Genomic DNA, 24,087 nt, shown 5'->3' with positions numbered 1-24,087 from the left:
GCAACAATCACAAAACTGGTGGGTTGACCATAAAATAAGGCACGCAGTAAAAATAAAACCTGACATTTTCAGACAAAAAGAAAGTCGGTGTTTATATAAAAAATAAAATAGAAGAAAAGAGTTTGTAAGCTAAGTTGTCACAATTCTCACATATTAACAATTTCTCACTTTCAAATTGACCTTCTGAAGGTAACGGATATCATGAAATTTGTAAAGTTATACAAAAAATCTTACCTGCAAATCTTGCACGAACAATTTCCTCAGGTTGTGCAGAGTCTGTAGTTCTTTGGCGACAGTGTCTTCGAGCCCTTTGAGGTCTTTTCTCGCCTGTTCGCGTCTCTCGTTCGTAGCGCTGTAGAATTACATCCATTTTTGAGACACTGCGGCTGCCACACCACGTGCATAAGCACACGGATAAAGGTTTGGTTAGGTTTCATTTTATCAATGAGATTTTTCAATATTAATTTTTGTTTAATTCATAAGAAAAGTGAATCGTTTTTAATAGAAACCCAAAAATATTACTGATTGACTCGACTAAAGGTACTAGTATAGAATGCACGTATGTTCGGTTGAATGAGTCAGGACATTTATTGGTCGTTAGTGGATGTTTTCTTATGAATACAAATCTTAATTTGTCAAAGATCTAAAAGTTACTATTTATCGTTTTTTCTGTTATTTAAAATTTTCAAGACAGGAATGAAACCGGACCTCCAATTATCTTCATTATGTAAAATGAATATTATTATCGATGACATAATATATTATAGGGAAATATTACAAAAGAATCCATTATGTCTTGAGATGGATTCCATGGCAAATCCTGCGTTAAAATATTTTTGGTAATGAAATCAAAAAGTCCTAGAATCAGTGAAATACTGGTAAATTTTACACCATTTTAACTAATCAAAGCGTCATATCGTAGTAATTTGACCTAAAATTTCCCCAGATATATGGAAATTTACTTTAATTTAAAAAATTATTTGCCTTTACTCAAATTTAATATTCTCAAACTTTTAAACGACTAATAAACCAATAGATAAACCAAATGGAAAAAATATGTATATGTATGTATAAAAAACAGAGAACTTAGACATCCTTCATCGATATAAAAGTGAAAGTACCCAATGTCGGTTATGTAGCCTTATAATGAACTGCGGACTGGTCATGAGGGGTTCAAGGGAACTAAGAAGAGGAGTCATTAGCAAAATGAATCTAGAAGAAACCTTTGTGGACCCGGAGCCATTCCGTGGCCACAATAAAAAACAATATTATTGGTGCAAAAGTAGCTGGAAAAGAGTCACCAAAACAAATGGAAATACACATATTGCTAATGGTACTCGCTTAGTGAATTGATGCGGATATACACCAGCCAACCAAAAATTGAACCAAAAGAGTTAATTCTTAAACTTCCAGTAAGGAAGCTGCTGACTTTGAAAGTAGAGGGCTTTTGGTAAAGATTAATGGAATGATAGGGTGAATGATGTAACGCTACATGTAAAAATAGAGAAACCAGGTGTTTACTAGGCACCAATTAATGCCAAAACGAGCTAAGGGAAGACGAAATAAGACCTGGTGAAAGACGCTTATGGAAGACATGTCTTTGAAGAGGATTAATATTGATATAATCCAAGATAGAAAGTTATGGAGAAATGTAATTTGGTAAGTCAACCCCTTATAAGTATAAAGCTAAAGTAGAATAAGAGAATAATGATGTTTGAACAACTCTATATTGAAAATACTCAAAAAAAATTTAAAATTATTGATAATGTAAATGTTAGGAAACAGTGACGGAGCCGCGCTGAAGCTGGGACTGATATTATGGTTGTAATTATTAAAATTCATTCAAATCCGATACTTGAAATGACTAATGGCAAATGTTCAATGCAATGATATAATATCTAATTAACACATCCACTATCGACTGCATGGAAGTAATGCACATGGGCTGCTATGTGTTGAAATAGTTAATAGAGTTAAGTGAAGTAAGCTCTGTTGAAAGTTGAAATTTTTTTGTACCAAAATAGTTCAAAGACAAATTATTTTGATTACGGCAGTCAACCTATGTGTAATACTTAAGAAAAATCATTTGAGGCACTTACTACAAGTAACAATAAATTAATTATTGTCTAAATTCTTACTTAAGATCGTTAAAAATATATTTATATACACATTTTTCAGCTTTTCTTTACAACATATTTACATATTTTTTTACAAATTACGTATCAAGCACAACATTAATATCACAATTTTTACTAGGAGCTTCAAATATTTCAAAGGACATTTACTTACATACATCGAAATAACTTTTTCACGTTTGAGACTTTATAGACCCACTTAAGAATATATCAGAGACTAGAACAAAAAATTAAAAATGGTCGATTATAGTGGGAAAAACATTACAAATAAAAATAGAGTAAATGAAAAGGGCTGAAAATATTCTACGCTAATGGATAAGACACGAGAAGTAGAGAGAAACACATAAGTATACAGTTACCTCACTCTTTCGCTCAACTACTTTTTTATATAGTAAGTTTGGTTGGGAATCCTGTTTTCCTCTCTCTTTAAGTCTGTCTTTGACTCTTTCGCTGACCAATGAGGTTCTAGAGCGACACATGTAGTGGTAGTGTAAACCAAGACAGATTTTTAGAAAAAAACACTCATGCCTTCTAAAATAATATGCCGCACCATCTATAAAACGAATTAACGAAATTTGTTTCTGGAGCATATTTCATGGTATTTTCATACGTATATTCAAACGTATGTTCAGCTCTTTCAATCTGTCTGTCTTATGCGGCTTGTATCCAGTTATTGCTAACACGCTTCAGGTCGTCACATCTGCGCCATAGTGCTTCTTATCTTGGTTTGTACTCGACAATCATTTTGTCCATCGGTTTTCAGTAATCTTGTTCTGCCCAATTCCCTTCAAGCGACATGATTTTTCGATAGCTTCTGTTGTTTTTGTTCTACGACGTATTTCTTCGTTTGGGATTGGGTTTCTCTGAGAGACAGCTAGACTCTCGGCACCCCTTTTCCGTTTCTTTTACATGTACCACAAGAATACGCGCAAATCTATCTAAAAGCTGAGTTAATGCAAGAGGCTAAATAAAATTTAGCAATTACTCGTTTGGCGCCCAACGTGGGGCTACATAATATAATTCAGATAGAGGGAAAATACAGAATGCAAAGGTTCTATTTACCAGTCCTTTTAGAGAAAAATCTACTTAACGTTTCGGTGCAAATTGCTGGTACCATGCTTATTGGTTAATTTTTTTATAGTAGCAATTTGGACGAATATTATTTAGATTTGTTGTGAACAATTCCTATGACATTTACTTTCAGTAAGATGGTGCATCTCCACATGTTATCCTTAATATTCAAAATGATTTAAATGACATTTTCCAGGAAAGATGGATGGGAAGAAGGGGTACCACAAAACATTGAGTACAAAACAGAACTCAACAAATTTGACAATAAACTTGGATACAACCAAATTAAATAAGGAAGACATTTTCAGAATTTAATTTAATTGAATTAGTCATGTATTTGTTCGTATCAATTATTTTGGCAATAAAATAGAATAAAAAAGATCATGAATAGATTTAATCACAGTACTTTTATTTTAATAGATTAAGGAAAATTGGACAACATCCTTGACAACTTACACAATTTAAAAATTTACGTTTAAAAACTTTTTTATTAATCTAAAACTTGAATTAATTTTATTGCTCCTGTTTAAGTTCATATATACGTATATATTTAGAGATACACGATGTTAAACGACTTTATTCCTCATTACATATCTTTATTTTGTCATATTTTACTTTAATTTTTAATATTTTCTACAATTATCTATTCTTCCGACGATTTGGCAACACTGTCAGATGGTAACGGCATAAAATTAAACAACTGAACCATGACGTGTACCAGAATCTATACTAAAAATGTTTATAACATATCTATAGCGTTACAAGTAAAAAGTTATTGATAGTTTAGTAAAATGTCCTCCAACTATTTTCGGCGACGAATTTTTTGCAAATAACTTTGTCCTATATCTAAACAACGTTCACATAAAATAAATAAATAAAACATATCAACAAAAATCAATAATTAACGTGCTCACTACTATAAAAATAAAAAAAAATAACTTACATTGATAAATTTCTTCGGTTTGAAATCACATTAATAAAATAAAACTCAACCAAACGGTGGTGTGACAATGCGATGTCAAAAAATAAAATCTAAAATACTGTTAGGGACTAGTGAAAAGGAATATAGTGAGGTTTTTTAACTATTATGTTAGTAATTAACTATCATATATTCGTTAAGTAGTTAAGTTGAATATTATTACTATATACGATATGATTTCTTACTGTTAATTTATTATTAGTTATCGTTTATAACAGTTTAAAAACGTTTTCAATGTATTAATGTTGTATCCCCAATGTTATGCCGGTGTGGAAAGTGACAGCATTTTTCTACCAATTAACTTTCTTCTTCCATAAGAATTTGTGGATCTTTATCATGCTTGCTGTATTCAAATTGGAAGTTTAAGAAATGAATACACAATATTGAGCTTAGAGGATATAAATACTTTATAATATCTGCCACAGATTTATAGACACAGACCCGATAGACAATCTTTTTGAAATCATGAAATTTTAAAATAATTAAAAAAAAAAAATATTTGAATTAAATTGAGATTTAAAAAGACTAATATTTATAAAAAAATGCAGAAGAGAATTGTCGAGTATATTGAAGTGTGCGAAATAACATATTTATATCGTTGTTCGTCTGTGTTGAAGCGTATTACAGTAAGATTGACTTTCGTAAGGCAAGGCAACATAAAGTAAACAGGCAACTTTTGGTTGATATATTAATAAAAACAATATAAATTTTCATAATAAATGAAGAAAAATCAATGATTTGCATGATTTGTAATACGAATGATGGCAAAATAAGTCTATTTGTTTGCAACTGAGAGCTCATTAAATATGCAAATCTTCAAATAGAGGTTAAGGTTACCGTCAAGGCCATGAACCATTGCCGTACGGATTTAGTTGAAACCAATAAAGTTTTTTTTTGAAAAATTACGAGTTACGCATTGATTTGTTTACTTATACATACTTTAAAAAAAGGCCCCAGGAATAGATAGCACAAATTTTGGAAAAGTTGTACCTTGGGCAGATAATTACCTGTATTTCCTTTCCGCTCTTTAATTTTTTAACATATAAGCCAGATGCATGGTGCTGACAACAGAAAGCTAATCGAGGAGCTAAAAGCCGATAATGTGATGGGGCAGCCTATCGATGCAACAGCTACGAGATACAGCTTTAACAATAAGTTCACAATTAAAATACCATGCATGGAAGACTGGAATAAAGGTGTGCCCATACAAGCTGCTGCTACCTGCCACGGATGGCTCAAAAACATCGGAGGGTGTGGGAGGCGGCATAGTAGGAACAAATCAAGGAATACATTTCCTGGTAAGTCTAATTAAGGATGGGATAGTTTTCCAGTCGGAAATAACGGCAATCCATCACTGCGTGGAAGAAATAGAAAGGCAGGAAAGAACGTTCTGTTGAGTTGCCATCTTCACAGATAGTTAGGCACCGCTTAAGGCACTCATTCTGTAGAGGTCAATTCTGATAGTGTGTGTGCCCTAAATAAACTAGGAGACCGTAGCAATGTTACGGTAGCCAGGGTACGGGGCACCAGGGTCATAAGGGCAATGAAAAAGCATATGAAATGACCAAACAAGGCTCATCAATGCCATTCATTGGACCATAACCCTTCTGTGGCGTTGCAAAGTCAGTAACGAGAACGGCTACAAGGAAGCGGGTAGCTCACAAATCTCTGGATGGAGGAGGAATTCACCAGGACAAAGACAGGCGAAACAGTTTATTGCAGAACATTCGCCAGAATTTACGGCAGACCTAGTAAGCAAAGACAGGAAAACAGTCAAATCCATAGTAGGTCTTCTAACAGGGCACTGTAAGCTGAATAGGCACTTGAAGCTGATGGGATTATCAGATGATGACCTGTGTAGATTCTGTCGCCTCGAAGAAGAAACACCAGAGCACATTTTATGTCAGTGTGACAGTCTGGCAAATGTGTGATTCTTCCATTAGGAGAAGAAAATCCACCGGCAAATAGCTATATGGAAGGTACAGTCTCGAAGCTATTAGACTTTATAAAAAGGGTCAGGCTAGAGAATGTTATCTAGGACTAGAGGACCACAACAGCTCTGAAAAGGTCGCAGTGGAATAGGCCAAAAGACCACCTCCCTAAATATATCTATCTAAGAAACAAATAGATAGCACGAATTTTGGAAAAATTGTACCTTGGGCAGATAATTACTTGTATTTAATTTCAGCTATATAATTTTTTCACGAAGCAAATTCTCTCTTTTAATAGTACTATTTTTGGACTAATAAGGCATATCTATACTATTGCATTCATATAATATTGTGTCTCATTAGAGGATAATCTTTTATTAATGACTCTAACGAATTTGACAAATCATCTTTGGGGTACCTGCCTATTAAAAGTTGTGACGAATTTGGTACCGTCCATGTTATCAGTCAGAAATGTATTAATGACTACCTCACATACTATTAAATCCAATTTTCAATCAATTACGTTGAGTTCTTCGAATTCTGATGCTACATGTCTGTATTTTTTTTTTTTAAATTGGGCAACCATTAATACAGATAAAAGTGCCACCGCCAACGGTAAAACGAAGTCAAAAATAATCGTCAGAACGGCGAGAGGCGCCGGACCGCCCATTTTAGAGACAGAAATTGTAAATAACAAAGATGCGATTTGGGGTGTTGGACCATTAAAAAAAGAAAAAAAAAATTATATCATTTTTGTTGTGTACTTGTTTTATTATATGATTGACACCTTGAATAATGTATGTGATTATTAACACCAGATACTATTTATTCTCACTGGGCCAGGAAATTCTTTTACATATATACACACACGCAACACATACTGCAACGAGTTTATCTTTCAGAAGAAAAAATTACAACAATGATACACTCTCTTATAAGTAGATGTTTTTACATTGGTTTCGACGTTTTGTCTCCCAATGTGTAAACCGTTTTCAAAAATTCTGGAATAAAATTATGACAATGAATTTTTAGAAAACGATTTAATTTAATTGTGGTATATCCCATATAAAATATTATCGGAGAGCAGACCAGATCCATGTAGTTAACCCGGGAATTGAGTACCATGTTTCCCGTACGCAATAAATTCATTAATACATTGAAAACGTATATATAATAAAACAATAAAAATATATTAATCATTCCAAAAGATATGGACGAATTTTTGGAAAAATGAACAAAAACCTATTTAAAAAATATTAAATATATATTTAATAACTCCAATAAGAGTCAAGTGTGGTTTTCAACCACACAAAGATTATGATAACTGTATTAAACTAAAAACTGACTAGATATTCGTGTAAATTTGGGAGATCGGGTGAAATGCAAATAAAAATAATACTGTAACGTGTTTTTGAATGTAGGAGTTAAGTTTTAGCATCAAATACCACAATATCTATTGGCTTTCATATTTGACTAAACGTACTTATGGTAATATTGAGCAGAAATACGAGTTTGGATATAAGTATAACATTTTTATCTGGTTGGCGTTGAAATCTGATCATGGACATATTTTTTCTAAGTAGCTTTCTCCTAGATTTCCTCATTTCTTTTTCTGTCGATTTTTGTTACACAAGATCTGTTTCCAAGTCATTCACACACCAGACGGGGTTTAGTTGTCTAATTGCTGTATTGTTTTTATTAACCTTGATTATTTTTTGATTACAGAAATGTGTTTTGGAAGATAGAGGTATTTTAAATATTTTAGAGGTCGCTGCATCGCTTAGGTAATGACTATTTTCTGGGATCCAAAGTAGATGGCGCCACATTTACATACCACTTTGTTAAGTGGAAAATTAGCATAATTAACGAATCATGCTCTTCTCTTATTCTCTTCTCTCCGAGACAATTCGTTAATCAATGAAATGCAACTAGACCGAAACATGTCATAGTGTGGCCGAAGATCGACTTTCAAAAAGAAGACAGGTAATTATGCGTTCTGGTGTATATTATGTTGCTGACCATAATATTTATCAATTGTTTGAATATTATTTGAAGTAATCAATCGAAACGTTTCTTCACTTTCCTTGTAGCTTTCGCCAGAGTTGGTTAAGCTGTTTCTTGTAGACAATCTAGTAGACACTATCGTTTTATGTGAGTGCTTTTGACAAAATCTTTAACTTAACTTCATTTAATTCTGAGATATTCGATAATAACCCGATATAGCTAAATTTAAAGTCAAATAATTTTTGACCTAGATTAATCAAAACAACCTTTAAACTAGCATGTGATTAGAGAATGGCTTACTACCGGTTGAATAATACCAAAAATCGAGTAATAAGCATCTTTCCAGGCAACTAATGTTGATTTGATTAGTGTACATTGGAAGTAACTTTGGTTAAGAGGTTTAGAAGAATAATTGATCTCACGGCTTTCAATTTATTCAGTTTTATAGTTATGTCAAATTTTTGTAATACTTTCGATACATATATAGCTGATCTTTTATTTAAACGTTTAACTATTTCTTTAGTTCCTTTTCTTCTTCTTCCTCTTTATAAGCAATTCTGCTTGTTAATTGGCGGATTAATTTGGTCCCTCACTTCTTTCTCCAGGTCGCCATAGGTAGACAGTGTAAGTCCCAGGTATTTATTTCCATTACTTATTTAATACTGATGCCATCAATTTCTATTACATCTGGCTGGTTCTTTTTGCTGACTACTATTGTTTTAGTTTTCTGAGATGATATTGTCATATCAAATTCTTTTGCTCTTATGTTAAATATGTGGACCAGTCTTTGCAGACTATCTTCACCTTGGGCTATCAATATTGCGTCGTCTGCGCAACACAGTATTTTGACTTCTTTGTTTCCCATTCTGTATCCTCTTCCTTTACTAACGCTTTTGGCGATTTGATCCATGATCAAATTGAAGAGCATGGGACTCAATGAATCTCCTTCTCTTATTCCGCTGCCTATTTCTATAGGTTCTGTAAGTTGTTCATCTATTCTAACTTCGATTTTGTTGTTTTAGTAGATGTTTTCGATAGTTTATATAGTATTTAGGGGAGCTTCTCTATTATACAGAAGATTGATTACATTACTTACTCCTTCAAACGCTTTCTTTAGGCCAATCAGGCACAGAAATGCTGCTCTATTATACTCTAGTGGTTACTCAGTAATTTGCTTTATAACGAATATTGCATCTGTACACGATCTTCCATTACGAAAAGTAGTGTTAACTGTTAGTTCCTTTTGCTGCATGTAATTTTAATCCATATATGTAGTACCAATTGGATTTTCTCTGTGATTTAGTCAAATTTTTGGACTTTCTCCTCACTTTATTGTAAAAAACTGTCCTCGAGGGGATAATTTTTTATAAATGAATTTTAAGTGAACGGTGTTCCAAAAAAAAATCCAATTATTGTCTACAGTCGACGATGTTGTACATGTATTAATTTCAAATTAAAGAAATATTTAATACAATATGTAATAAGCTTAATAAGTGCCTTCTTGATGCTCCTAGAATGTTTTAACGAAGTCTATTGAAAGTTAATACATTTGAAAGGACTGAATACTTCAATGTTTCGGTTTAAGATCAATAACGACTTGAGTTAATTCCCATTACAACAATTTGCAATATATATCATTTTACTCGCTATGGGACCTGTCAGTGATTCTTTAGGATTTGGTCAATTTCTTTACTTGTTCGCGTCAAAACAAAACTTATTTTAAACAAGAGGGAGCTCCACTTTAGACACCAGTTATATACCTGAGGATGTTTAGATAAGGTCTCGGTTCCGGAGTTCCTCTAGTGTTTGGGTAATTTCTTGCACTTGGTTTACCATTTTGTGATCAAAACCATCTTTAACATTTCACCAATAGTAATGGTTTATCCATGATCCAGCTAATATTTTAATAGTAACATCTTTTTGTATATCTGTAGGCCGTTTCTTTATAAAAAAAAGCAAAACAAACCCGAGTATATCAGTCACTGGTCACACCAGTTTAAATATGCTGTGGAATGCGTCTATTTCAACTGCGGATTTTGTTACAGATATTAATAAATCAACATATGTATAAAGTTTTAATTATTTGTAAGCAGATTAACTACCAGATATTGTGGACATCGGTGCGTAACCAAAAGCAGGGTTAAAGATATGAAAAGATGAAGATGAAAAGTATGTATATGAAAGATGGAATCTGTGCATTGCCCCTTCAATTTAGTCATGGTATTTATTGCTTCTTTATCTAACTTGTTCATCGCCTCTTTGTCGAATTTAGACATTTTCGACTTCTCGGCGTTGATCTCGTTCTTGTAAGGTATGAACTCTTCCCAAGAAGGAGATTTCGAACGCTTTTTGAGGAAAGAGGTCTTTGAAGGGGAAAGGTAATTGTTGTATGTTTTAGAATTAGTTTTGTTATCGAAAAAGTCTACTGACATGAGTTCCTGCAGTTTGTTGGACTTCTCGCCCTCGTCGGACTTGATCTTCTCGTAATCTGCTTGGAGTTGTTGTTGGGCCAGGGTGAGCTTTTGGTTCGAACTGAAAAAAAAACCAAGTTATTAATAGTTATTCAACCCTTAATTACTACGGTAATATGATTATTTATACAAATGATCTCGTGTTGTGAGGCAAATCACGTTTTTATGGTGTAAGAAATCGCAAAAGATAACCTAAAATTCATTATTGTCATCCAGTTCTGAATTGTTTCAATATTTAGGTTTTTAGCTCATTGAGAAATTAGTTTAAAATCTATTACAATATTTCACCCTAACAGACAGACAGACGCATATTATTAAAAACGTGTTAAAATGTGTAAATTTATGGTAGGTATATAACAAAAAAGGGGACTAAAAAATAATAAAGGAAAATAAACAAAAATATAACAAGCATACAAAGATTATATGCAAAACCCGATTAAAAAAGATCTTGTGGCGATACGAAACATGAACAAAAAAGTGGACATTATCTGAAACAGCTGGTAACAATCTAGCTGATTGTATAACTAAAAATACTTGCAGACTAGAAATAACTGTCGGTTGTCAAATGCCAGAATCTGACATTTAGCAAAGAGCTTCTCACAAAAAGCATGGTTAGAAAAGTGACAGAAACAATAAACTCGAATAAATTAATCCAGAATTACGAATTGTAACGAATTACGAGATTATAATTCTAAAGTTTCATTTGTATCATTCAGTCCCATCCAATTAACATACATAGCAATATATCATTAAACTAAATTGCTGATATGAGATATTTGTACTTACTCTTTGATATCGTTTATCAAGCTCTGCTTTTCTGCTATCTCATCCCTCAATGCCGCAACTTGTTTCTGGTGGACATCTCTCAACTGATCCATCTGCTGTTCCAAAGCTACACGAAGTTCATTGGCTTCCTTCTTTTCGCTCTCACTAGCACTTTGCACCTATAAAACAAAAAAAAATGATATTTAGATAATTGCTGTATACGAGAATAGGTTGTAGGTTCTTGGATTAGGTTGAAACCTTCGTAGATGGGATGGCGATGTTAAAAACGATGTTATTACAATATTTTGTTAAGTATGCACACTTGTTGCAAAAAGTACACTTGTTTTTTATCAATGTTTCTGTATAATAGGACAATCTATAGCTGTAGAGCTCGCCATATTCTATCACTGTTACAAAACGAAATTACTGATTTGATCGTTTGTTCGGCTTAGAACTGCTTACAGTAAAAGTGTTATATGTTTTGACATTATCTATAAACTTCAATAATCTTTTGTCTTTTTTTTCGTATTTAATGGTAAATTGCAAACGGAAATTTATTTATAGATGGAAAAAACTATATCAGAAACCTACCTTTTCGTTACCAAAGGTGGAAAAATGGGCAGCGTAATTTACATTTATTTGCACATTAAATGAAGATGATAACATGAAGGTCAGGCAAAAATGGCAGTTACATAAATATTTATAAAATATTTATAAACTAAATAAACCATCTTTGAACAGGGCCATGCAATTGTCTAGAAACGGGTCTTGGCAATATTAAAATAAAGTATGCCAATCGCTTCTATACGAAATTTTGTGATTCATCTGTTATATCTTCGAATCGTAAGCAAATTCTAACTAAAAAACATTTTGGGATAATTTTTTTTTACAAAATTCCTTTATAAAAGATATAATAATAAACAGCCTATCGGGCTACATCACAGAACGTTTTCGGAATTACTATTCCATCATCAGTGCTACCTATCTTTAGCTATACTATATATAAAACTATAACCACTTTAATTAAATCAAACGTAAAGTAAAAATTTTGACTAAGGTTATTACAAAAGGTGTGGTTAATACTTGACTGATGTACATGTTTGAAGCCACTAAATATATGGGTAAAAACCCTTTAAATGTTGTTAGATTAACTTTCGAGTTAAAATTTAATTTTTTTAAAATTAAAAACTATGATGTTTAAGTTACAAAAGGAATCGAATTTTAATTTTAAAAAATGTAACTTATTAATCTAAGAACATTTAAAGGGTTTTTACCCACATATTTGGTGGCTTAAAACATGTACATCCAGTAAGTATTAACCACACTTTTTGTAATAACCTTTGTCAAAATTTTAACTTTCACTTTTGATTTAATTACAGTGATTATACTTTTTAGGATAGCACTGATGATGGAATAGTAATTCCGAAAACGTCCTGTGATGTAGCCCGATAGGGTTGTTATTATTACACCTTTTATAAACTCATTTTTTAAATAATATTTTTGTGATACATGGTATACAGCCAACTACAGGAATTAAGTCTCTTTGTGGATTTTGGGACAGATCAATAGATAATAAATAGATAATTTGGAGGCCTTACAGAATGAAACACACAGTGACAGAAACCGATTATTGAACACACGTTAAAAAAAAAAGATGAAGGGAGACTAAATAAATAACCTAATTTTCTTTTAATTCGAGTCCCAAATATTTTCACCTTTCCTCGTAGTGAATGATTTTGCATTTAGATTGAAAATAATCCCACAACTTTGTAGTAAATTATTACACATACCTGCTCTGCTGCTTTCAATTTAGCACATTCCTCTCTCAGCGCATCGATATTCTCTTCCAACATTCTCTTCTTGTTCTCAGCTTCCCTCATGGACTCCTGCAAGCTCTTCATTCTAGCTTCATGTTGGGAAATCAACAAACGACACTCCGCCAATTCCTTCTCGTATTCAGTAACTTTTTTGTTGCTGTCCTGTTCTTTGTTTTCGATCTCTTGTAATCGCTGTGTAAGGCTTGTGACTTCGCTTTTCATGCGGGAAATATACAATCGTGCAACCTTGAACAAAATAATTAATTTTATTGTAGAATTAGTATTAAAATAGAATAGTTTAATGCTTGGACCTCTTAGATATATAAAAATACAAAGGATTCGATAAATCAATTGACTTACCGTAAATTCTTCTTCTAATTTAGCTACATCGTTAGATATCTTAATATCTTGACCGTCTCCTCCTCCTCCCAGCGTACTGCCTATCTCTCCTAACTCCTTCAGTAGATTACTCAGCATCTCGGTGATTCTCTTCTTCTGGTGATTGTTCATGTCACGCAATTGTTGCAATTCGGTGGTAGTGGAGTTAAGGTTAGTCTGTTTTTGCATAAGTTCTTCAGAGAGAGATTCCATTTCTTTGTTTTTAGCTTCGACTTCTTGACTTTTCTGGTCATAGTTGACGGCCAATTCTTCGAGCGCTTGCAAGACTTCTTTGACTTCTTCTTTGGCGCTTTCGTTTTCTTGTTGTATCCTGTGAAAAAGAGAAACTAGTATTAATACTGACAACAGAACGAGAAATAGAGACGAATATTTGATATGTATTGTGGTGAAATAGAGCTTACGTTGTCAACGTCTGCGGATGGCTCCAAAAAGCCTAAAGAATAGAAAGCTCGAAACATCGAATTTTCTATGGCTTTCTATCCGGGAATTTAGTTTACTATTATTAGGTGATATTTAGATTAAATCTACGGAAAAATGATTCAAAAAGTCGTTGAACAGAAACCACTGAGATCAAAAACACCCAGACACCACAAAAAAACTTTAAATCCTCTCAATATAAAAGTGATTTCTCGGCTGACCTTAAACGGTTCTTATGAAGTGAAGGCTGGAGTTTAGTGAAGCTCCGGATGAAAACCTGAAGTTCTAAAGGAAATTTAAATCACAACGCAGGCAAATTCCTGCCTGAGATAGAATGAAAAGTAAAAAAAAAACATTTCAGGTTAGTGTTCATAATTTTAAATAGACGTTACACATTAAAGGTCGTGGAATATTATCATGCACGTTGAGTTTCCAGCCAGTAGCGTTTAGTTTCCGAAAAATATAATTTAAATGGTTTTAAATATGAACAATTCACACTGTCTGGAACGTTTCGTATCAGACACCTTACGTTTCCGTTCAGTATATTCGAAAACAATATTTTACGGATACCGACCGCTACGGAACGAATCGAACCCTGTTGATACGGATAATGTGAATTAGGAGTATGTCGTTTACCCCTCGATGTTTATTTAGGTATTTATTTGATTTTGATACAGAATATTTAAAAAAATAATTTTCGAGGCTATTTTGTCATTTATGCATGTGTTTTCATTGCTTTGTGACAATTAAACAAGTGATAAGCAAATAGGACTTTTGCACGGAAGTGATACCTGTTCTTTTTTTAAAAATACTCTTTGGTTTGATATTTACAGTTTGATATAGTACAAGTTAAAATGGATTTCGAAAAATTACTTGAACTCGTACTCGGTAAAGAAATTTTATATAACTACAATGATAAATGCTATCATGATGCAAATAAAAAAGAAAATATTTGGAAAAACGAGAACTCATCTTCAGCGCACCAAACTGAAACGTCCCTATGTATGAAAATGTGAACGCGCAGCCCGATTGCTGGACTGGAAACGCACCTGCCGGAAACTATACGTGCATGATAATATGCCGCGACCTTAAACAGCAACTGTAATTATAGCAGATGCTAAAAAACTTTTATACTGAACGTTATAATAAAAACTTGGCTAACTTAATTAAACTAACTTAATTAAAAGGTAGCTCATTGCTTATTCGACATTGTAATATTAAATATTAGGAACTGGCATGGGAGGAGGAAAAAACGGAGTAACAACTGTTTTAAGAGGTGTACGGTGGTCAATGTCAATTGGCCAATCATGACTTGGAACGTATAATACAACAGAAACGAACAGGACAACAAAATATCTATGCTGTAGCGTTTTATTTTTCTAGCCCTCAAAATTTTTGTTAGTGTTGTACCAAGATGTGACTACACTATCTGGAAGACTGTTTTTATTACGTCTAAGTATAACGCTTAAGTTCCATGTCATTAATTTTGTCTGGGTGTGAGTATGTTAAAAGTATGTAATTTTTCCCATGAAAATAACTGCGTATTATAGACGCAGCTGCATTTTATTAGGTATACAATTATATTTCTGCATTAATTTTATAAGGATATATAATTAGCTTTTTTTTATTTCTATTATCGATTTATCATATTTTGGACTGTTTTATATTTTTATCTTTCTTTTTTTTTACTTTTTGTTGTTTTCATCTCCCAATCTTAATAATTGGATTTATATAGTTTATGATTTATTTATATGGTTTAGTGATTTTGCGTATTTTAGTTATTTCTTCATTTAATAATTTCACTTCATAATTATTTTTGAACAGCCTAATATCATATCCTGCCCTAACATGTCTTCCATTGTATCTTCTTTTCAGCATGGACAATTAGAAGAATCACTTAATTTTATTTTAAATTTCTACTGATGAGTTAAAACATGGTTGAACCTTAATTTGTACAAAACAGAGAAAATCGTTTACTTCCCAATAGTCTTGAAAACCAAGATTGGCGAGGAGGCTCGATAACTATATTTTTATAAAATTGTCCTTTTTGACGGTTTCTATGCATTTCTTTCCATTCTGTTAGTAGTCTGGCCTTTAAGCGGCAAGCAATTTCATTGTGAGAACATTTATACCTCATACAGTGTGTCCGTAAAGTATGGAATAAATTCGATATTTCCTAAATGAAAAGCCTTTTTAAAAAAATCTAAAACACGTCGATTTTTAGATTTAATGTTTTACATTTTACAATAAAATTTGATTATACAAGGTGATACACGTTACAGTGATGACGTCATCGGCTCTTTTTTTTTAAGTAACACCCTGTATTTTAGGATATTTTTAGATCGATAAAAATGAGCTGATTCCAAAAAAGTATAATACTCGGGTCTAATGGATATAATTTAAAAGATATGCGCTTAGAAAATAAATTATTTATTATCAATTGCAAAAAAGTAGCCTACTTCTAGTTTTTGGTAAACTGTAATTATTTTTAGTAACGTTCAATAACAATTAAGTAGTACTTAATTACTTAGAATTAATTTTAAGTAGAAATCAATTTGAGTGTAAAGCATAGAATTGAAATACTCATGATGATTGGGTATGGGGACAAATCGCGAACTCAGATGGAAGTGTGTAATTTATTTAATAATAAATATCCAGAAATACCCATCACGCAGTCAACAGTAAGTAAGATTGAAAAGAAATTTCGAGAAACTGGTACGGTTGAAAATGCACGCAAATCAGGTAGTCCCTCTGTAAATTATGTTACAACATTAGATGTTCTACTTGCTTTTGAAGAAGATGCGCACACTTCTGTTCGTAAGGTTAGTAGTGATCTCGATGTTTGCAAAACAACGGTACACAAAGTACGTAAAAGTAAGTAAAGTAAGTAAAATGCATAGTTGTACAGGAATTAAACGAGGATGATCCAGATCTTCTTCTTCACGTGCCATCTCCGCGACGGAGGTTGGCAATCATCATGGCTATTCTGATCTTAGATGCTGCTGCTCTGAATAGTTCAATTGATGTGCATCCGTACCATTCCCTCAAGTTACGCAACCATGAGATTCTTCTTCTTCCTACACTTCCCTTGCCCTGGATTTTCCCTTGTATAATCAATTGAAGTAGGTTGTATCTCTCATTACGCATAACATGCCCCAGGTATTGCAGCTTTCGTGTCTTAATGGTTTCCAATACTTCCATTCTTTTGTTGATGATCCAGATAAAAGAATACAATTTTGCGAAATAATGATGGATAACAGCCACCGAAACCCTCTCTTGGTTCAAAATATTATTTTTTCTGATGAGACTACATTCAAATTAAATGGCGAGGTCAACCGTCAGAGTTGTAGATACTGGGCAAAAGGAAACTCCAACTGGATGCGGGAACATCATACACAATACCCGCAAAAGGTAAACGTATGGGCTGTCATTGTAAGAAATAAAATCATTGGACCCTACTATTTCGAAGGTAATTTCAACGGGCCAGCATACCTTCAGTTTTTAAGTGGGTATCTCGTACATACTTTAGTTAATTTACCCCAGTACAATTAATCTTGGAGGTTTCGATAAAAGTTTATGGTTTCAACAGGATGGTGCGCCTCCGCATTATGCTTTAGATGTTCGAAGGTACCTAAACGAAATTTTTCCGAACGGGTGGATTGGAAGACGTGGACATATTGAATGGCCAGCGAGGTCGCCAGACCTCAATCCTTTGGATTATTTTATGTGGGGTCATTTAAAGAATGTTCTTTATAAAACGAAACCTGCAATTAATGGAGACTTAAAAACAAGAATTCGTAAAGAAATAAACAATATTTCTCAAGAAAGCATAAACAAGGTTCTACAAGAATTTGTACAACGTTTGGGTTACTGTCAAATACAACAAGGGCCACAATTCGAACATTTAAGATTTAGTCATGTATTAATTACTGGATTACTTTCAAGTTATTTATTATAAATCAATAAAAATTAATTTTCTAAGCGCATATCTTTCAAATTATATCCGTTAGACCCCTAGTATTATACTTTTTTGGAATCAGCTCATTTTTATCGATCTCAAAATGTCCTAAAAAAGTTTTTTTTAAAGGCTTTTCATTTAGGAAATATCGAATTTATTCCATACTTTACGGACACACTGTATAAATAATCATGCGCTACTTCCCTTTTTAGCTTCTTGGTCCATTTCTTCATTCTATTTTATTCCACAATTTCCTTTAATCCAAACTAAAGATACAGTCTGGTTAAAATATAATTACTCTTGACCTGGTGAGTACATACTTCCATTATCAAAACAACAAATTTATTCTGAAGAATGTTCAAAATATCTCACAATTTCCCTAACTTTTTCCTCCTAAATTTTTTTGCTACGCCCATGGCTAACAAACCCGAGTGACGCGTCAAACACCGATTTCTTTATTACTGAAACTGACCTCGAATTCTGTTCTTAAGGCCCTTATCTTCCATGAATTTATCCAATGAATTCTTTGCCTTTTGTCAATTTAAGAAACACAAATTTCTTAAACCCCTTCTCACGTTACACAGAATATAACTTTCTCTAAATGTCGGGTTTCTAAAAAAAAACGATAAGTCCCGTTGACTCGAAATGGTCTCCTGTGCATAAGCTATGTTTGGGCCTATTCTCGCATACATCCGAAACTCCCCATTCTTAAACAAAAATCAAAGTTCTAATAAGAATATATTAAATTTTACTCCACTTGTGTACCAGTTCCCGAATGAGTCAGTTCAAGTTGGCTGTTAAGTCATTTACTCAATATCATTTATTTTGTAACTGTCGTACTAATTTCGATTATGCATTATTGATTATAGACTTTATTATCAATTCTATTTGTCTTGTTGTCATGCCATTTGTTTTTGCTATCACAAAGTCATTACCGCGCCCAGCCACCCTCCTAGGGTATTTTTAATTGCTGCAATTGGTTAATCCATTGTGTACCGTCCACGGCACTTATTTGCAGTACCGATACTTTATCTACCTCCAGCCACCACGTATTGTCTGTATTTTTAAGAACCTTTTGACGTTTCATCTAAAATCAACCAAAAGCCGAAAGTTTTATGATCAAAGACACTATAGACTCCAGTTTATATTGATTTATCGTCTTATAATAGTTTATTTTTCCCTTTGACGATGGACAATATAAGTACAGTGATAATTAACTGAAGCATTATTGTAATAATATTTACTGTATAGAGATATATGTATTTTAGTCTTATTTATTAGTAATTATATATAATTATCATTTAACAACTGAGTGATCACTGAGCCTGTATTGCGTGTTCTTAAGGTTTCATAATTATTCATTTTAAAGTAAATTTTAGAATTATTTTTAATTAAACATTAACATAATAATTAAATTCTGAGATATTTTTTTCGGCATCTTCTTGAGAATACTCAGCTTATTACCTTTAGAATAAATATCTTAAAATTTTAATATTATATACAGTAACATAATTTTTTTATTCTTCACAGTATTTTTATTGTGATATTCGGCAGATATTCATTGTTGTTTTTTTTAAATTATATAACGAATTTAAAGCAACGTTGAATTGATTTGAAGTTATCAAATACATACGTTTATATGTTATAATCCATTTGAAGTGGATGTGTATAATATAAAAAAATTAATATTTTACCTGTTCATTTCAGCCTGCAAGGCCTCATAGTCCCTTCGCGTACTAGCGATCAGCTCGTCCTGTTCTAACATCTGCTCCTTAAGTTTTTCGACATACTGGCTCTGTTGATTAATTTCTTCATCTTTCTCGTCCAGTTGTTGGTATAATCGTTCTCTTTCCAATTCCAATTTGTTTCTTTCTTCTAAACCTAACGTGGAGCCGATCATTAGAGCCGGAGTGGCAGGAAGAGGACCGGAGGGTTTCTCCGCGATGACACTCTCTTCCATTCCTGATACTGGGGTAACTGCGTCGGATATTTCGTTGAGATTTACTTGTTCTTCTATTTTCACCTGAAATTTTTAATTATGAATGAACAACAGTCATTGTGAAAATAACACCAAATTTTACTGACCATAAACAAAAATTAAGGAAAATATATCAAATCCAATGAGCATTAGACAAAAACTAACACTTCTAGTAGTAAAATAATAGATTAGTAATCGGTAACAAAACAGAGTGCTGTCGAACCAAATTGAGTTTTTTGGAAAAGAATTTGGATATTACACATACCGGGCCAGAAAATATTTGTGCGGTAGGAAGAACATGCGCAAAACTGGCTGTAGAGAGACGCAAAAAGAAAAAAAAAATTAAAAAATCTGAATTAAAATCGGAACTTACCGTTTCTCCACTTCGCCACCTGTTGAGTTCGTCTTCTAATTTTTCTAATTTTCCCTTCAATCTCGCCACCTTTTCCTTTTCCCTTTCGTATCTTCGTTTCCATTCTTCTGCTGTTAATTCTTCGTTGACACAGACAACGTTCTTTACAGTTTTCGCTCTGGAAAACCACATTTTAAATCAGACATAATTTAATAATAAATTCATACTTATCAATGTCAAGATATAATTGAAACCTCCGAATTAAGGAGATATAGGGCATATATCAATATTTTTATAAAAGAAAATTACGAATTCCAGAAGCCACTTTAGATCATTTGATGTAAACATTCCAATATGACAGCTAAGCACAGACATAAAAAATATTGATATAACTATTTACGAAAAAAATTGTGAGCTAGACCTAAGTTTTAAGATTATAAATAATAAATTCATTGACATTTTTGTGAATTTTTTACAAAATATCAATACCTCTTTTCACCAAAGATACTCAGATATAAAAAAAAAATGAATGGACCGATGCAATTGTTAGACAGGTCTAGTCGACTCTGCATTTAGGGTCCCAGTCAGTCATTTGAGTAGCCTTCAGTACTAGTATAGTTAGTTAGTGGTTATGGAGCGTATAGCAAAGAGGTTCCAGGATTACATGGTAACCATGATAACATAATTACACCGGTAGTGGCACTCCAATGGTCATGTAATATAAAGGCATGGTTCAGAGACCCCCAAACTATAACAAAAACTAATGAAATACATGTGTTTCGAACGAAAAGTACTAAGGCTATGGAGCGGTGAATAACTATGGTGTGTGGAGAAGACATTACAGAATATACCAGGAAACAGATATTGTAAAATATATTAAGATAGGGCATCTGAGGTGGGTAGGGCATGTAACCCAGAACAGGGTTCGTTGATAACATCGATGAAGACATTAGAAATATGGGAATGCGTGCTTGGCGGAGGAAGGCGATGGATACGGACGACTGGAGAGAAATTTTTGAGGAGGCTAGGACCCACACAGGGTTGCAAAGCCAGAATGATGATGATGAGTGGGGTTCCACTTAGAGGAAGCCTTACAGAAGTCTCACAGCCCAACTCCTCCTGCTTAATCATAGATGCTGGTAGTTAGAATGCTCACTGGCCATAAAATGCTCAGATGGCGTTATCTCTCCAATATTGCGAGTAGAGAATAATCCAAGCTGTCGTCTGTGATATCCTGAAAAATCATCACATATCCTGTGTCAGTCTCCAGATATAAAAGATGTGGTCGTCGTATGTCCGGGGTTTGGCGGAGCTAGATCTTCTGATGCACCGGAATATGGGCTATAATTATGGTCGTGTTCAGATTAAGGGGTGATTCAATGGACCCGCTTTAGGTAGTCTAAATATCGTAAGCATTCACTAATGGGAACTACTTCCCATTAGCCATATACTTTCTACAAAGACTCAATCTAATAAAACTACAATAACTTTAATAACTCCAGACCTGGAGGAGAAAAAAAAACGGGAAAGGACGGAAGCAATACAATTAAGAAAATCAACAAAATATCAGTTCATGTAAAGAAAAGCGAAAATATGCTGAAACTTTGAAAGAATAGGGAAAACAAACTAGACATAAATAATATAAACCCTGATAAAGACAGACAATCTAGACAGGAAACGAAATTGAAAAGAATTAGTAGAAGAAAAAATGTTGATCACAGTTACAAAGACCAAAGGGAAAAAGAAAAATGGAAGAGGACAGAATGGTTAAATGAAAAATGTAAATAGCCCATATGAGAAAGAAACGAACCAGAGAATATATGGAAAGGAGAAGTAGAGAAGGGATAACAATCCTAGAAAACGCATGGCGGAGGACGTATAAAATATGCATAAGACAAAAATGAAAATTCGAAAACGATGAGATACAGACAATGTAACAGAACCTTCAAAGTAACGATATAATAGAGACATATAAATACTTTGAACCCTGAATAAGTTTTTGTAGAAACCAAGGACATATAACTAGCGAACCAAAGCAGGTAATATCAGTTTAGAAAATCCACTTCCAAGCTCTACTAAAAAGACAAAAAATGAACAGACTCTGTACTTGCAGCATTTAGAGATGAAATTCACTAAGGTATGAAATGATAGGTCTCATAATACAGAAGAGGTCAAACAAGCAAAGAAAACAACAAGGCACCAGGAATCGACAATCGTCCCTCTCAATTGTTCAAATTAGGTTTATTCTGATTTTTCGTATGGTGTTTAAATGTAAATCTTGTCAGAAGCTATGGAGAAGAGAATACAAGCACTAGAATTACCTATAGAACGAGGAAGTTATCAAACAAATGAATAATAAGCGCCAATTACTGCTTACAATAAGACCTCATGGTCACCGCACTACAAAGAGTAGGATTGGATGAGGACATTCGGATCATCATGAATTTATACTGGAACCAGCGTGCTCAAGTCAAGGTCGAAGACCAGCTGACCGACCAAGTGAAGATCATGCGAGGAGTAAGGCAAGGATGTGTGCTATCGCCGACTCTTTTCAATATATACTCTGAGGAGATTTTTAATGAAGCCCTCACAAACCTAGACATGGGAATCCGAGTGAACGGTGAATACATCAATAATATCCGCTACGCCGATGACACCGTGTTACTAGCAACCAGCCTAAACGATCTGCAGGCCTTACTAGACCGAGTGCGAACTGTGAGCGTAACATACGGACTGAACCTCAATATTAAGAAAACTAAATTCATGGTTGTCAGCCGTACAAATTTAGATCCCGGGGCACTAATGGCAGGTAGCGAAGAGATCCAGAGAGTCGACAGATTCACTTACCTCGGAACTACCCTCAACGTACAATGGGACTACGCTCAAGAGATTAGATCCAGAATTGAAATGGCACGGTCTACATTTATTAAGTTGAGATCCTTGCTGTGCTGCAGTGATCTCAGTTTGGGAACCAAGATGCGGATAGTGAGGTGCTACGTTCTTCCAGTGTTACTATATGGAGTTGAAGCCTGGACACTGACGCAAGCCACTGAAAAACGAATCGAAGCCTTCGAGGTGTGGATATACAGAAGGATACTAAAAATATCTTATGTGGACCATGTCACCAACGTTGAGGTCCTACAGCGCATGACAAAAGAAAAAGAAGTGCTTAATTTAATTAAACAACGTAAGCTTGAGTACCTCGGCCACGTGATGCGGAACGAAGAAAAATATCGAATTCTTCAACTTGTTATGCAGGGTAAAGTATTTGGCAGAAGAGGACCGGGACGCCGTCGTATCTCGTGGTTGAAAAATCTCCGACAATGGTTTGGGATGACCTCAGCGGAGCTGTTTCGCAGAGCAGTCAACAAAACCATGATAGCCTTGATGATCGCCAACATCCGGACCGGATAATGCACTGAAGAAGAAGAATAAGACCTCGAAACCTATTATTAGATTATTATCCAAAGAAAGATAGACATCAGGAGGGATCCCGAAAAAAGAAGAATCTACTGTCTTGCTAACTTACGAAAGTGGTTTGCAACAACGTGAATTGAGTAAATTGAGTTATTTCACTGTGCAAAGAACGAAGTCGGCATGTTAGCATCTGATAGATGCTAACATATGGAACGTATAGGTCACCCCACGAAGGAAAAGGAAAAAATAGACTAGTACGAAATACAGATAATGAAATTATTAACTGAAAGAAGAGGGTAGATAATGGCAGAAATATGTTTTTTTCTCTGGAAGCCATCAGTTCTACACCGGTCGTACATAAGCCAATTGGTTTATTGTATATCTTCACAGACG

The 24,087-nt window shown here is 33.7% G+C and overlaps 1 protein-coding gene across 1 annotated transcript in view; it reads right to left on the bottom strand.

Moving 5' to 3' along the window:
* Khc (kinesin heavy chain) overlaps positions 1-24,087 on the bottom strand; it is a 110,596-nt gene that overhangs the window by 17,386 nt on the left and 69,123 nt on the right. The window contains exons 7-13 of the mRNA XM_072520185.1: positions 20,299-20,455; positions 19,642-19,970; positions 13,534-13,882; positions 13,147-13,419; positions 11,378-11,535; positions 10,551-10,652; positions 235-352 (exon numbers count right to left, since the gene is read on the bottom strand). Coding sequence (XP_072376286.1) covers positions 235-352; positions 10,551-10,652; positions 11,378-11,535; positions 13,147-13,419; positions 13,534-13,882; positions 19,642-19,970; positions 20,299-20,455 — 1,486 coding nt within the window. The remainder of the gene's footprint in view (positions 1-234; positions 353-10,550; positions 10,653-11,377; positions 11,536-13,146; positions 13,420-13,533; positions 13,883-19,641; positions 19,971-20,298; positions 20,456-24,087) is intronic.

This window comes from Diabrotica undecimpunctata, chromosome 1 (assembly GCF_040954645.1).
Source record: "Diabrotica undecimpunctata isolate CICGRU chromosome 1, icDiaUnde3, whole genome shotgun sequence".
NCBI classification, from domain to species: Eukaryota; Metazoa; Arthropoda; class Insecta; order Coleoptera; family Chrysomelidae; genus Diabrotica; species Diabrotica undecimpunctata.
The sequence above is the reverse complement of the archived record's forward strand: the minus strand, read 5'-3'. Positions and strand labels throughout refer to the sequence as shown.